Here is a 16,708-nt window from a genome sequence, read left to right on the forward strand (position 1 = left end):
GTGCCTCCGCGCGCGGGAACATGGATTCCGGTCTGGGCCGCCGACTCCCCGTAGACCACGGACCCGCCGATCTCGCGTTCGGACAAGGCGACAAGCTCGATCGGTCGTCATCAAGGAGGTCTGAAAGCCAGATCACGTGACCTAACTCGTCGCCTTCTACCTTGGTGTCTGCATCGTACGTAGACTATTCAACGGCGGCGGCGGTACAAAGCCGTGTTTTGCCTCTCTCCCCCAACCGTCGTCCTGCCGCCGCCTCCCCGGCCACTATATATAGAAAGAGGTACGCAGTTGTACGACCTCGTCCGAACAAGAACACTCTCACTTGCTAGTAAGGAGTTTTTTTTTTTTTGCAAGGACTAATAAGGAGTACGGAGTCTGTATATTGAGGGAGATGAACTGCCCCGGCCATGCTGCAGTTCCATGGTGGCGCTACCCCGACGACGCTGGTGAGGCCGCCGCCGCCGCCGCCGCTGCCGGCGGCGGCGACACCAGCGTGGACATGATCACGGACTACTCCACGTACGTCGTCAGCCCGTGATTGATCTTCTTCGTCACTCATGTAGATGCACCATATATATGCATGCATACAGTCACGTGCATCTAGCAAGACCATCGGTGTTGCGTCGTCTACGTGAGTGCATGTATTTCCAGGCACGTACGGCATGATATATATAGCAAAATTGACGCCTTGCATCAACCATCGGTGCTATGTTTTTCACTCTGACTCGATCGCGTACTACCTTTCCTGTACAGGGATGATCTCTTCGAGCTGGTGTGCGAACAAGGAGGAGGAGGAGGAGCCGGCGGCGCACCGGGGTTGAGGACGATGCGGCCGGCCGCCGAATCCTACCACTGGTCGTCGCCACCGCCGCCCGAGGTGCGGTTCGAACCGCCGTCGGAGGGCCAGATGGCGGCGTGGCTGTGCACGATCGTCAGGGGCGAGGAGCTCGCCGTCAACGACTGCGGTGGCCGGGACGATGTGCCGGCGGCGAAGGGATCGAGCGATAATGCGTCGACGACGACGGAATCCAAAGGAAAGCTTCCAGCGGTGACGGAAGGGATGCAGGTACGTGTGCCTGTGCATCTATACATAGGGATACAAACTAAATCAACAAAAGACAGCACTTCGAAAATTCAAATTTTGAATCGTTCCTTCCAATATTCTCTATATTCTCCATCGTTAGTTCTTGAACAACCCATTATTTATACATGTAAAATAGCACTTTTAATCTTGTTATAAAATATGGAACGATAAACAAGCTAAGTGTGGACACCATATATAGAGGTCAGGCTCTCGGAAATTGTATCTATATGCAGGCCGGCCGGGCCGGCAAACAATTGCGTTGATATTTTCTGGTACCTCACTCGATCTGTTCGCCGGCCACTAGAACTGTCCTCTAACCATTGCATTGTCTAATCACTATAGTCCATACCATTAGCTAGATTCAGGGTCTAGAGTGTTTGGAGGACCATTCGTTCAGACTGAGGGTGTGTTCGTTTGCTGGGGCCTAAAGTTTAGAGGGGTCGCATCAAAGAGAATCTTGTCATTTAGAAGTATTAAATAAAGTCTAATTACAAAACTAATTGCAGAACCCCAGGGCTAATTCACGAGACGAATCTAATGAGGTATATTAGTCCATGATTAGCGGATGATTACTGTAACATCATTGTGGCAAATTATGGATTAATTAGACTCATTAAATTTGTCTCGCGAATTAGCACCCATCTGTGCAAAAAGTTTTGTAATTAGACTTTATTTAATACTTCTAAATGATAAGATTCTCTTTGATGTGATGGGTCTAAAATTTAGAGGGTAAGAAATGAACACACCCTCAGACGACAAATATCTCGACGTGACCACGCTAGGAATAGGGACAATACATCATATCCCATGCATGAGCACAGATACATATCTATACATGCATGTATGTTCATATAGGAGAGTTCAGGCCTGGCCATGTAGTCTGATCACCCGGGCCGACCGCCCCGGGCCGAATCCCGGCCCCGGGGGGGTGTGTACAAACCAAGCCAGGTGCTACAACATGACTTTAGACTTTAGGTAACTGTTAAAAATATTATATCAGCACTGTTAAAAATAATCTCGAGACAGTGTTATCATTAACAGTGTTGATAAAATATTTTAGTTTCTAGGTGTTGATGGTGGCGTCTCTAGAAACTTAGGGACGGAGTTGAGCGAATAATTTGCAACTTGAATTGATCGAGTTCTTATTACCTATTTGTTTTTTTCCCTGGCCTCGGATATATAGGAGATGAGAAAGCCGTCATCAGCAGGAGGATCTTCAAGGAGGTCTCACCATGCAGAAGCACACAACCTGACAGAGAAGGTATGTCGGCACGTGCAACCTTGTCTTTCTTACATGATTAAGATTAAGAGTAAAATGTATCGCCGGTCCTCAAACTTGGCTCGGAGTGTCATCCTGGTCCCTAATTTTTAAAATACACATTCAGATCCTCATTAAACTTATTAATTGTATCACGTGAGGTCCAAATCACAGTTGTTTAAGCTAAATCAAAAGTTATATAATTTGTTCAAATAAAAAATTATATACGCACAAAAATAACTCATACCAATTTACTTGTACAAATATATTGAAATACAAAAGGTCTATATAGAAAAATTGTAAAACAAGAAACTTATATGATCAAATTTGTAAAAGATAGAAAATAAAAGGATAAATTTTGAGGAAATTTTGGCAAAGAAAATATTCGGCATTGAATTTTTTTTGAAAGTACAAGAGTTGAGCAGAAAATTTTATTAGAAAATTTCAAGGATAAAATTTGAACCCACATGTAAGCTCCATATAAGTTGAACATTTTTATTTTATAACTTAAAACTAATAATTTGGATACGATTAGCAAGTATGAGGATCTAAATATGCATTTTGAAAGTTTGGGGACTAAAATGACACCTCAAGCCAAGTTCGAGAACCAGCGGTGCATTTTACTCCATAATTAATAAGGCTCTTAGTTACAGTGTTAGTCGTCTCACATTGTATTAATAGTTGCAGTATGAAAGTCATAATCCGCTTGCAGAGACGAAGGCACAAGATAAACGAGCGGCTCAGGACCCTGCAGCAGCTCGTCCCAGGATGCGACAACAAGGTGAGCGTGAGATCACTGCGTGCAGCAAATAGCTCCAATTTTTATATGCCCACCACTAGTTCTTCAGGAGAGATCATCAAAACTGAGTTTGCAACAGATATGATGCCCATCTGAATAAATTTACTGAACTCAAGAATTTGTCCCCTCGTGGCGATGCATATCTCATCGTTCGACCTGTTCCGATTTATATATATATATATAATCTATTCTACACGCGCGTGTAGCTACTCCTATATGTGTATCTTATGATGTAGATCATATCTAACCTAACGAAAGGTATATAAAAGGTGTATGTGATCATACTAGACCATATGTGATGATATATATTTTAAGTATGTGACATGAAGTATATGGACATACTCATTTTTATATACTAGTACTAATATATAATCATGATATATTTAAAAAAATTAGGGATGTTTTTAAAAAATTTTGTATATTAGAATTAGTATATTAACATACTCAAAGCGTAAATGAGTACGTGGACATATGCATGGTGATATACTGATAGTGAGAGTAGCTACTGGTGAGTGTAGATAAAACTTATACTATATATATATATATAACAGTTTCATACATAATCTGCCTGGCTATGCATGCGTGATTGCTGTGTTCAGTGTAGTCGTCTTCTGAGTTCTGATGACATGGATTGTCGGGTTTTTTCTGTCTGTGAACATTTTCAGTCCAACCAGGCCTCGACGCTGGACCACACCATCCAGTACATGAAATCGCTGCAGCAACATGTCCAGGCGATGTCCATCGGCCCTGCCCGTCCAGCGGCGGCAGCGACGGTTCCTGTCCTGCCATCGCAGTACGCGGCTCCGGGGGCGCCGCCGGTCGCCGTGCCGATGATGCCAGCAGCTTCTGTGGTCCTCGCCCCCGCTCCGACGACGATGGTTCCTTTCGGGGCCATGCTTCAGATGCCCCACCACTACCCTGCGGCCGTGCCGGTGATGATGCCTGGATCTGCATCCGCGGTGCCCCTGTACCCGGCGGCGGCTCCTCCGAGGGCCGCGGCGATTGCGCCGGGAGGTGCCGGGGGGTCGTCTGCCAGCCCTCGACATGGCTCAGGCAGCAGAAAGGGGAAGGGCGGGAGGAGCCAGCGCCAGAAACACTGAACTTGAGTTGAGCCAACCAAGAGCCTTGGTGTTCTTCATCGCCGTTCACATTGTTAACAACAAGAACTCTCGGTCGCAGCTGCATGCAAATTGTTCCTTGTGTTTGCTAGATGAAGCGGTTAGTAATGCTCTCAGCAGGAGGTTTAATAATGAGGTGTTGTATTGGTTAATTTATTTGCTACTTAGCAAATGTTCAGGTCGATCTATATTTAATTACTAATCGGATTGTTCAGTTCAAAGCTATGGTAAAGTAAAAGATATATTGGACTTATCCTTCTTATGGATCCATTCTATTAGCATGCTTAGCTAGACAGGAGTAGCACGTAGTATGTTGACAGAGAGACTCAGACTCTTGTCATCACATCATATGTAGCACCGCATGGGCATGTATATATTCTCTTGTAAGGTACTCCTAGATGAGTACTCCCATACTCCCCTGTTGGATTGTCTCATCTTATCACAAATTCACAGTAACTCCTACAATTACTTGAGTTTTGGGGTATAAGAAATTAAACTCAGCTTCAATTCGACCAGAAATCTCTATCACCCAATGCAAATTCCTACCTCGATGACCATCAAGAGAATCATGGATCTTGTGGTTTGCTTTTCAGATAATTATTTTCATATTTTAAAACATTAATTTTTAAGGATTGGATTATTTAATCTAATCAGGTTGTTACTAATTTTAATTTGGATGTATTCCATTCTGTCTTTGAACAACCTTTTGCTACGGTGTTCTGCAATATACAAGCTTTGCTAGCATGCATAACACCCTGTGTGCAATTAACAAGAAAAAGCTTCCCAATTAGCTTACGAAAACTATCAAATTAATTGGTAAAAAATCTGTCAACCGGTGAACATACAACAAATTGATTTATTAGAAGAAATAACCAAGCTACTTCTCAAAATCTAGCTAGGGTTCGATACATATACTCCCTCCATCCTATAATATAAGCTATTCTAGTAATTTTAAGACAGAATAAAAGAGAACAAAAGATATATGTACCTTTCGAGATTTCTTCGTTTACAAGCTATAATTAAAGTTGTTTCTAAAATTAAATAGGGAAGGGAAGAATAGAAAATTTAAGTATGTAGCTAAGAGTTAAGAAAAATTAAATAATAGACGAAAGTTCTAAAATATATAAATTTTGAACCCTTCGTACGAAGGGAGCAGGCAGTAAACTCTGGTGGCTCCATCCAACAGAGGCACAGCGCCAGTCCCAAGGTTCATAAGCTCCGGGGGTGGGGAACTCGGCAAGTGGAAACTGTACAGGAATTGAAGAAGCAGCCGGAAAGGAAAAGTAGACAGGCATGGCCGCCATGCATGGTCAGCATTTTTTTATAGATCAGAGCTGAGTCGATCAGCAGAGCTTATGAACGCACGTGGTGCAACATGCACGTCGTATGTGGCAAAGCCCCCCTCCACGTGTGCAAGCATGCGGCACCGGTGGATAGCCCGAGGCGACCCCGATCGACCGGCGAGCAGTGAGGACTTGGTGCCCGGCCGGCGGCGGCCGGCGCCACCTTCCCACCGGCCACCACGCTTGCGAATAGGAGAGTAGGAGAGAGAGGATCAAAATTGGTCTGAGATGTTAAACTTTCTTAAGATTCTTAAGCTTATATAATTTGTTCAAATATAAAATTATATAAAAAAACTATACACGTAAAAAATCACAATTAATTTACTTATATAAATAACCGAGCACAATTAGATTAAAACAAAACTAATCCTCTTGGACAACATAACAATCTAAAACCTGAGCATGCATATACGCTTACGAGATGAGATTACCAACATATATATCGCATACGAAATACATACACGTGTTGCGAACTAAGCATAGCTCATCAACCGCTAAAGTTCCTTGTTGTGTCCGTGCAATACATGTATTTAATCTTCGGGAAAAAAAATACAGTTATGCTGTATATGCATGTTTGGAGAGGGCATGACACCATGCATGTATCCGCAAAAAAAAAAATAGACACCATGCATGGACTTACCTTCTTCAGTTCAGATTCGTTCCAAGCTGCTTCAGTACGTTCGCACCACCGCCGGCGAATCCCCAGTCGACTTCAGTTCGTTTTATTTTACAGGGAATACATATATGTTAGCTAAACTTCTTGATTGCATAGGAAGACTGTAACTTTCCCTTCCTGCTCTTCAGCATGCGAGAACTATGGCTTAAGAGCAAGTACAATACAAGTTTGTGTAAGTAGACTGTAAGAATAGCCACATTAATTTTGTGTTGAGTTGAAGGGGAGACAGGATATTCCCTTCACTATTCTCTCTTGATGTATCGATTTTATCTTAACATAATGATTAAGAAAGATCCGACTTATCATCAAATCAATCACGTCATCATATACTCCCCGTTAGTGGAAACAATTTTCTATGAGAACTCTCCTGCATCGATGTCATCACATGTATGCATCAGCATTTTCTAAAGGAGTTACTGTGCACGAGAACTGAAACGACTGTCCGCGTCAAACTCGAGACAGCATCTCAAATAGAACTATCAAAAAAAGAGAAAAAAATTATTTTAGAAATAGATCAAAAGAGAGTGTAGAGCGTAACACGGAAGCGCATATTATTAGTCAGTTGTGGCATGGGCTCCTTAAGTCTATGCGTGTTACAACGTCTTCAACAGTAAAGTTAGCTAGCTTAGATGGGGTTGTCATCTATATCTCTCCAAAGATAGCATAATGAGTGATCCTATAGGACCAATTACTATTTCAAATCTTGCAATTGCTTTTCTAATATTATTCTAGTTAATCATGACTTCTTGTCGGAAAAGTTGATCCACACATTCATGAACCCAACCATTTCAGCACGTCACTCTGTTTTTTTTTTCTGAGCTAGCAAACACGAACACTGCAAAATCGTTGTCTACCTCAATCCCGTTTGGATCCACCTAGCTCGCTAATTGTTAGTTACCAAAGGATACCAACGGTGGTAGCTAATATATCAGTTAACAGTTAGCCGGGCACCAGCTAACCTTATCCCTTTAGCTGGCCCAACCCAGCTGATATCAGCTAATGGATGGCAAAATGACTAATCCGCCCCTATGGCCTTATCCTTTTCATGTTTGGCTGGACTGCTGGAGCTATATAATGCTAAGGGCATTTTTGATATTTAACAACTCCGACTACATTTCGGACAATCTATTAGCTGCTAGATTCAAACACCTTCTACCTAGATAGCTAATTTTAGCTATAGCTATTAGCCAGCTAACTATTATTAGCGGCTAGGATCCAGACTCCACCTAAAAAAAACATATGATTTTCTCCTTTTTTTTTCATTTATTCTCTTTGCCACGTACGACAAAGTGCTAATGTTAGCACAGTTGGAGACGTCCTATGCAGAATATCATGCTACCGTCTAGAAGGATGCATGTATAATAATACATCTGTAATTATTTATGTATCGTTATATGTAAATGGGTTGTGCTTATAGAGCACTATTACGTGACTATAACATTTTAGTATATATAATTCAAGAGTCTATGGTAAAAATCGATTTGAATGCAAGCGCATAATTACATTAAATGATTGAGTTACTGTATTAGTCTAGTTGTCACGGATCAAGTTTGATCTCTGAATATAAGATATCATATATAATTTTGAGCATAAAACAACAAATATTCTTCTCATATCAAACGGTAGTATATATACATTGTCCTTGGGGATGCAAGTTTTGTAATAAGGTTAGTAGCTAACTAACTCACTACTACCAACTAGTGTCACCACTTGCATGCATCATCCTTATTGTGTTGTGCAAGGTTTGGTGGAATCTATTTAAATTTTGAATATGGGTATTTTTTCTGTTCAATTTTTTTGCCTTACAAAATCAGGGTGTGAAGCCATTTTTGTTTCTTGGCATAAGGCAGAATTGCAAATTTTGGAGATTCCACTTCTCAGTTTAAAGGTCGATTTTGGCATTGCTAAAGACCACACATAGTTCAAGGCTCATTTTGTTGTTCCAAAATGTGGTCATAATTTAGGGGAAAACAACCATAGTTGTTACACAATGTAGTTCATGGTTTGAGTGCATTTAATTGTAAAGTTTCAACTGGTAGCATTTGGTCAAGTTTATCCATGCTATACCTCATGGTTTGGGGTCATTTTATTTTCCTAAAATAATGTCGTAGTTTAGGGCCGAGGCGAAACACTCCCATATGAAACGTACATGCCTCGTGTTCCGTTGTAATTTGTTTGTAAATTTAATTTACCCTGTTTGTTTAAATGCTAAATTTTGGTTTGTAATGTGTCACGGTCTGATGTCAAGCAATATTATTCATCCGCCAACGTGAATTCAAATAGTAGGGAAAAACAAGCAACATTGTTCTGAACCAAACATTACACCTCTTTGGCTATAGTGGGTTGCCGGTAATCCCCAAGCTAGACCCCCAACCCCCTGTTTATAGTCGAACTTGCAATTACAGAGGACCTGAAGCAAACACTTAAGAAATGACATGTTGTTCACTGTGATCGATCGTCCAGGCCAAGCAGATTCATCCACAGCTGCCTCTTGTCCGGTCGGCAGGCTCTTGCCAGTAAGTCTTTCAGCCTCCCAATGGAAACGGAATGCAGCCTCTCTTCCAGCTTTCCCTTTCAGAGCCCGGACTTGCTGCATCCAACAAAACACGCAACAATTTCCCTGTTAAACCTAGACCCTTCAGCACATATGAATCTATTGTAGCAAATACACGGTTATTATAGAAGCAAGCTGCGTAAAAGCGGTGTTGTTGCCTTTGTATCCACAGAATGTAGACTACTTGTAGAGTGCTGAAGAAAGCTCCGCTTGGACGTGTGAGCTCCTCAAACTCATCTGCAGGATCATTCAGGCACTCTGACAGCAGGCCTATCTCCTAGATGTTGGACAGATCCACCTGGGATGTGGATGAGGGGCAGGTTTCTTTGACAGCAAGCAGGCTGTATCCACTGTTGCGAAAGTAGCCGACTGTGGTTCCACAACGACTGCAGCAATACAGCACACCAACAAGCACAGGCAAACGTACACTAGACCGACCGTAATCACCAACTGAAAGAACAGCAGCAGGCGAATTTATGACTTCCAAACCTCTCTCCGGGTCTGATCAGCATCGCATACCACATTACCACCTCAGCTCCTCCTGTAAGATCATATACAACTAACTTTGCACCGGGATGGTTGGTATCAACTAGCCATGGCCTAAAGAAAAACCAATGTTGTAAAATACAATGATATGCACATGCATCTTTTGTTTCTGCTCTGTTCACATTCATAATGGAAACAGAGGATACGATGGCTAGACCGCTAAAGTGCACACAAAGAACTGTAGCAAAAATGTAATTAGCTTTGATGGAGCTCATCATACCTTCCATAACAGGCAAATTTCTGATTCACAACTGAAGGAATCCTCTCCGTTCCCCAGGCGACTGTCCAGTGGTGCAAGCAGCAGGTACTGCATGCATGGATGCAACAAAAAGGCATGTTCGTAAATATATATGCTATTATTAATCAGACTGGTTAGCAAACAGGAAAGGGGTGTGTCAACAAATCGAAGTTCAAAATAACACTAAGTCTAAAGCATGGTGTGCATTCAAAAGCTCTGGAAATTCATTTGCAAACATACTGTGCAGGCTGTCTAACAATGCCAATGCTACAGGCCCTTATAAAAATCATCAAGTAATAAAAAAATTGCTTTGAAGTATTGTGTAGTACTAACAACACACATAAGGAAGCTACTAACCCGGCGGTAGTGAAAGCAATAATTATCAGCAACATGTTGCTCACTCCATCTTGTTGATTTCTGTTCATCCAGCACCTTCAGAAACAGAAATTAAATGCTCCTCATGGTAACTGACGAGGAGACATTATGTATGTTTCAACAAAATCGTAACAGTGATGGCCAAGATTAAAGCTTTGCTCTTCATGGTAGTGCTAGGAAGTCCAGTTACAAGATTAAGAATGATAGGTAAGGAATTTTTTTATCAGTCTGAATCATTTATCCGGACCTATTTTCTTGTCATGTAAGGAACAAGCCGTCATCGATGTCTCCATGCAGGGTAGTTACTAGTTAATCTTTAACCTCTGCAAAAGGTGTAAAATTAATCTTTCTGCATACTGTCTGCAGCTACTTGTGTAGACGAAGCTTTGTACCAGTTACATAAGAAACAACGTGGAATATTACAATATGGCGAGCATGAGCTCAGACAAGTTGACACCGTTGGCAGTTTGAATAAGCAAGTATTCATAAGTTATAACCTCTGTTATCTCTTTCACAAGTACAGATTCCTTCTCTACAAGCTCTGCCATATCTTGATGTTGCTCCGCAACTTGTTTTAACACCCATCTCCTGCGGCAGACATTAACTTTTAAACGCAACATTCTTTCATTGTTATCCAAATCAGCATAATAATTTGGTGCCCAAGGAAATCCAGCTCCAAATAGATAGAGGTAGGTGAACTTTATCAAGCAGACAGGCACGCTGGTTTAGTTCTTTTACAAGCACAAGAGCTGTACCTATGGCTCCATGTGCTCTCGTTCTTCGGTGAGTAGGAAAGGATCAGCGCGCACAATTGCAGCTCATCATTCTTCTTGGCTTATTGCAGTCAGTTCAGCAAAACATTTAAGACGCAAACCTGCTCGAAGTGGTGGAGGAGATCTTCGGCAAGCTGCTCCTCTGCTCCTCCCGCCTGCTGCTCCGCTGCAGCTGCTGCTGATTCGTCTTCTTGTTCCATTGGGTCTCGGTTGCTTTGCAAATGCGGTCGCAGCTCCCTCCCTCCCTCCCTCCCTCCAACACGGAATCAAATCAGAAGTCGAAGGGTGAGACTCCGAATCGGGGCGGGAAACGCCCGCTCGGAGTCGGAGGACTTGAGGAAGCGGTAGCAGGCATGGAGCACAGGAGGAGGTGCTTTGCGGCGGCGGGGGCGGCGGCGGCGGCGGCGACGAATGCGTGCTGCTCCGTCGATCCAGCTCTGTTGGGCTGAACTGGGCCGCAGGCAAACGCGCCTAAAAAAAGCTCTTTGCTGGGCCTCGGACCTAGACGGACCAATATCTGTTGGGCTGCTAGTTTGTACAAAGAATATAAACCCAGTCCGGCCCTCACTCAGGTCTCTTTGCCACAAGACCTGTTGTATTCTTCAATTCCGCCATCGGAATCTACCAGTACCGCTACGGATGCCACGATGTAAATTATATTTATTTTAAATTATTAGATCAATCAAAAAATTAATAAAATAAATTATAATAGTAATATATATAAATAATTTAGAAGAAAAAATAAACTATAATAGCATATTATTATAATTATTTAGTTTACCAATAAAATATCATTGTGCACCCACACCCACCTGCATCCCCTAAATACCCTCCATGGTTTCTAACCAATCCAGCTAGCTCATCTACCTGGGATGAACAGCCATAACCTCTTCCGGCTCGTCCGGCGCGGCCGAGATGCGCCGCCGTCGTCACCCCCCGTGACCGGCCGCGCGCGGTGCTGCGGCGGCTGGCCTGGTCGCCGGTCGGAGATAGAGAAGACGGCACCGTACGTACGTTGTGCTAGCTCCTCACGGGCCGGGTCTAGCTAGCTAAACCGTACCGGCCGTTCTAGCATCCTCTCATCATCCTCTCTCAGCTGGTGGTCGTTAGTGTGGCCGCAGGCAGCAGAGATATACACACGGCCGGCGATCGATGCACACGCGGTGGCATGCCCGCACGCGCACACGAGGCGGATGACACGCGTGCACCACTACCGGATTTACCTTCTTTGCCGAGTGCCTGCAAAAGTTATTTCGCACTTGGTAAAAGTTTTGCCAAGTGTTGCACTCGCCAAAGAACGCTCAGCGAAAAATCTGTCGGCAAAGAGGAGCATTTGGCAAAATGTAAATCGAAAAAAATCCAAAAAAGAAATAAGAAAATAAATTTATTGGGGGAGGCATGCACAGCCAGCTACTGACAGTTGAGCAATTTTCCATAAGTTGTCAATGATAGGTTTCGAACACACAACCTCCTACACACAAACAACTTCTCAAGATCGACAAAGTTTATTTTAGTTATTTTATCATTTCTTCATCTGACATGATAATTCTAATATTATTCACAAATCTTATATATCTCTCTTATAGTTTCATAAACTATGAGAGAGATATATATGTTTTGTGAATAAATTTATATTTATTTTGTCAAATGAAGAAATGACCAAAACAAAAATTGTGCATCTTGATGAGTTATACAACTTTGCAGTTGAAAATATTTTTATTTGAATTAATTTACTACTTCAAAATATAATTTAAAAATTATTTTTACCTAGTTTTCTAAAAAAGACACTTGGCAAAGAGCCTGTAAAGATTTTTTTTCCAGTAGTAACGGACATGGCCGCCACGTGTGCCGCGGGAGCTGAACAAGCTGGCAGCCACCAAAATGGCCGCGGCTGGCCGCCCGCCGGCGGCGGCGACGACGGTGGATCAGGCTGTACTACTTGCGCCGGATAGAGATGCGGGGGATGCATGGAATATATATATATATATAGTTGATATCTATCCATCTCTCTTAACGCACTAACAGCTAGCCTAACATATATATATATATATATATATATATATATATATATATATATATATATAAAACCACGTACGCATATAGATGCCTGTGTGTCCACGAGACACACGCACTAGCTAATAACAGTACTAGATTCCTCGATCTGATCGCACACTGCGGTAGCTTAACATTTATGCCTAGAGATCGACGAGCGCAGCGCCCAGCTGCATGCGACGTCGTCCGCGATCGAGGCCGGCCGGCAGAGAGATGGAGCCAGCTAGAGAAAGATCCGGTTACTAGTTAAGGGACGGATCGATGCAGCGAGCGAGATCGCATGCGTAGCGGTCTAGCCTGTACGCATCTTAGGTGCTCTTTGGATCCACCCCCAAATGGCAAAAGAGTAAATGGTAAAAATTTTGCTCCTGTCACATCAGATGTTTGGACGCTAATTAGAAGTATTAAATATAGTTTAATTAAAAAACTAATTACATAGATGAGGACTAAATGACGAGACGAATCTATTAAGCCTAATTAATCCATAATTAGCAAAATTACGGTAGCATTTGCCCTTTTGCACTTTGGGGTGTTTGGATCCAAAAGTGCAAAAAAAGTGTAAAAGAGCAAAAATTTTGCACTTTCTCTTTCTCTTTCCCATTCATCCGAACAGGCCCTTAATTACTTGAAGGTACGCGTACACCTCGTCTTCGCCAAAGATCCCGCTCATAGCCCGGCCACCTGTTCTTGTTCTTGAGTTTGCTTGTTTACTTAATATTATCAGATCCTAATTGGAAAAAAAAAATTGTCCACAAAAAATCTAGATATAGAGTATATTATTTAACTGTACTATTGCGATTTTTCTGAACTGGGAGACATATATAGAGAATAATTGTTTCTGTGAACAAGTTACATCTTTAACATTACTGAGGCCAAAGATCTCAGCCTAAGTGTGTGCATACCTATTTTTGAGTCTTTTTTTCTTACTGTATGATCTTAATTAAAATATCTCCCCCAAATAATCTAGCTAGAAGTAGAATATATATGATGGAACAATATTGCATGTAAAAAAAAATAGGGGAAAACGTAACAATATTTTCACTGAATTTTGAACCCTTAACGTGGTAGCTATGTATATGCTTATCGAGATCGACTAGAACACTGCTATAAATGTACTGTTCCTCTCAGGACGAAACGCGAGCTAGCGTACAAGCCTAGAGACGGACGCAGCTGCTACTGCGACGACGTCTGCGAGGCCAGCTGCTATATATCTCGTCTTTATTTGCCTCTCTTCATGCTCCTGTTTAATCAAGTGACGTTATTTATCTCTCTCCTGAGGTCAAAGATCTCGATCATCAGCCACTGGATCGATTACATTCTTTTTTTTAATGCAGAATAATTTGTTATTTCTATCAACAAGCCACATCTGTATCTACCATTCCTAAGGTCAAAGTTCTCAGCGTAAGAGCGCCCGAGTTTTCTAGTTTGTATACTTATTGTGAGATCTTAATTAGAATCTGAAACGTAGGCATGCATGGTATGTAACGGTAGAATCAAGTTCTTTTATTAAAAAATGTTTGTTGAAACTGCTTTATTTTCATCTGAATTGACATGGAAAGTTGTTTAATTATTGTGCGCGTGTCATTAACGAATGCTCCATTATGTTTGTCAACGATTAAGATTTGCCACGCGCTGTCTATAATCCGATCAGGTTTTCCTTAAATGAAACCTTTACCTTCGATTAGCAATGTCGATCAAAATATGTGGCCGTGCGTGCTGCATGCGTGCCTGCATGGCTGCATCGCTATCCATGAGTTGTCGTAGAACCATGATGTGAATGAACGATCGAAATGTCGTCCTCATCTAGGCATGCATTGGCATTGCATGTGTACGTCACCCAGCTACACGTACACTGGATTCGTCCGTTGCATGCGCATCCAGTCATGCATCCACACTAGGCATCCATTGTACGTGTACGTCTGCCACGACACGTACGCCGACCTCGTGATTGTACGTACGCATACACTGACTGGTATGTATGTACAGGCTCCTTCAGACCTCGGTGAAGGTTCCATCTCTTTTGGCTCATGCATGCATGAATACGTTGCATGTTCGAGCGAGTTGCAACTGCGCTGCTGATTGCTTCGTGAGCGAGCTATACGAAGAGGTCACCCCTTCACTCGTGTGTGGACCAGAAAATATAGGTTATTTTAGTTTTATCCTAAGTCGAATATATTTTAACTTTGATCGGTTGGAATTAAAATAAATTAACATCTACATAATACTCAATACATGCACTGATAAGACACATATCCCCTCCGTCTTGAAAAATAGTTAGGAACAGATTAAAGAGGGGGTTGAAAAGATACGTTTGCCCTTAATTAGTTAATCACGTCTCGCTAAAGGCGTCGCTGCGGTGGAGGAGGACACATGCTGCACTCGGCTATTGCCGTAGAAACCCAAGGGAAATAGCTGCCACCATTGTCTAGGGCTCGAGATGCGCACCGAAGGGGCCGGGGGACGGGGTACAGCCGACAAAGAGGATGTTGCATTGGCACTCCCGCCCATCTCCTAATCTTGAGCAAAACCAACCACGGCTCCAAACCTCACCCAAAAATCACACTTCCCAAATAATGTCCCACGTCTGCGCGTGCCCTCCATTGCAGCTTTTGCAAGGGATTGCTTCATGGCTGCAGTTTATATGGTGACTCACTGGGTGGGGCTGCTTCTGGAAGTGGATCTCGCGCTGATTCGGAGCTGATCAGGGCCTGAGTGCCCCCGAGTGAACTAGGTTTTATGGGTCTTTTAGGCTAAATAATTCTTTTAACATGGTAAAGGAGATAATAATACTAATGGCATATATATAATTCTTGAAGAACAATGTCTATAATACAAACTAAGGAGTGGAAAATAATACGAGTATGATTACCTCAAATAGCCATTCTCAACGCTGCACATAGCCAAGCCATTCAATTTTTCTTGTAACTTAGTTGTCCTCAAACAATTTCTTAGTAGTTTCAATTTTGAGAAATTTCTTTCAGCTGAGGCTACAGTTAAGAGGATCCGACAGAGACATTCTCTTTTTCCTTTTCTGAGAACCTGACAATTATTTCTTGGGCAACATCTAAGATCTAATCAGAAAAGCAAGTAATGATCATTGCCTCACTGGAATTGGAAATTTAGAACTAAGTATCTAAGACACTAGATGAATATTAAATAAGAATTACCAATCAGCTGATCAGGCAGCAGCACCAGCGTCCAGGGGCAATCCACGACCGATGGGCAGCAGCACCAGGGTCCAGGGGCAATCCACGGCCCGACGGCCGATGGGCAGCAGCCAGCAGCAGCACTCATGGCCGATAGGCAGACCGGTAGAGTCGCAGTCTTGCCTCTCGCCGTCTCGCGGAGACCAGGGCAGGCGGGGGTGCAGGGCGCGCGTGCCGGCGTGGGGGTCTGGGCGGAAACTCGGTAGGCCGGCTGCGGTTCACGCGAACAGGGACGGCGACTCGTCTTCTCCTGACTGCTGTCATGCGATTAGATTAGCAGGCCTGTAGTTTAGATTAAATGTTAGGCCCCTCCTCCATGGCCCCCCGGCAGTCGCCTCCGCCGCATGGACCTAGAGCCGGTCCTGCCGCTGATTCGGTGCTGAAAGAGAAGCGCTGCGTATCGAGCCGCTGACTCTATTCTCCGCGCGAGTGAGGGGAAATCGTAACGTCGCAGAGGAGTCGCTAGGCTCGCTGCACGTGGGCCCGCGCCGTCATTGTTCATCTTCCTCGTGGAGACGAGCGCCGCCGGAGTTAGGGCGTCAATCACGATCACCGGACTTCGAAAAGGGGTTTCGGGTGGCAGGGAGGACAGGCGGTGGCGGTGAGTTGCGGGACGGCACGATGAGGCGGCATGGACGCCGCCGGCTGGAAGCGGCAGTGAGATATCCGGTGGGCCAGGGTCCAGG

The 16,708-nt window shown here is 43.3% G+C and overlaps 2 protein-coding genes across 7 annotated transcripts; one reads left to right on the forward strand and one right to left on the reverse strand.

The window, feature by feature from the left end:
- The first annotated feature begins 391 nt into the window (after window positions 1-391).
- On the forward strand, window positions 392-4,241 carry LOC112885610 (putative transcription factor bHLH056). Its single transcript, XM_025951193.1, has 5 exons — window positions 392-534; window positions 754-1,066; window positions 2,268-2,345; window positions 3,055-3,123; window positions 3,807-4,241. Exons 1-5 carry the CDS (start codon window positions 392-394, stop codon window positions 4,239-4,241), a joined length of 1,038 nt encoding a protein of 345 aa, XP_025806978.1.
- Window positions 4,242-8,516: 4,275 nt separating this feature from the next.
- Window positions 8,517-11,196, reverse strand: LOC112888072 (protein prenyltransferase alpha subunit repeat-containing protein 1-A-like). 6 transcript variants are annotated; one of them, XR_003227710.1, is made up of 7 exons: window positions 10,866-11,196; window positions 10,747-10,769; window positions 10,489-10,579; window positions 9,974-10,048; window positions 9,599-9,685; window positions 8,991-9,373; window positions 8,699-8,868 (listed from the first exon to the last, which is right to left on the reverse strand). XR_003227710.1 is itself a non-coding variant. In XM_025954417.1 (6 exons), exons 1-6 carry the CDS (start codon window positions 10,962-10,964, stop codon window positions 8,554-8,556), a joined length of 690 nt encoding a protein of 229 aa, XP_025810202.1. In that variant the 5' UTR covers window positions 10,965-11,196; the 3' UTR covers window positions 8,517-8,553. The 6 variants fall into 6 exon arrangements, 4 of the variants coding, with proteins under 4 accessions (XP_025810202.1, XP_025810204.1, XP_025810203.1 ...); XM_025954417.1 differs by lacking the exon at window positions 8,991-9,373 and having other exon boundaries at window positions 8,517-8,868; XM_025954420.1 differs by lacking the exon at window positions 8,699-8,868 and having other exon boundaries at window positions 8,991-9,432.
- Between the last annotated feature and the right edge of the window lie 5,512 nt (window positions 11,197-16,708).

This window comes from Panicum hallii, chromosome 3 (genome assembly GCF_002211085.1).
Source record: "Panicum hallii strain FIL2 chromosome 3, PHallii_v3.1, whole genome shotgun sequence".
Lineage (NCBI taxonomy): Eukaryota > Viridiplantae > Streptophyta > Magnoliopsida > Poales > Poaceae > Panicum > Panicum hallii.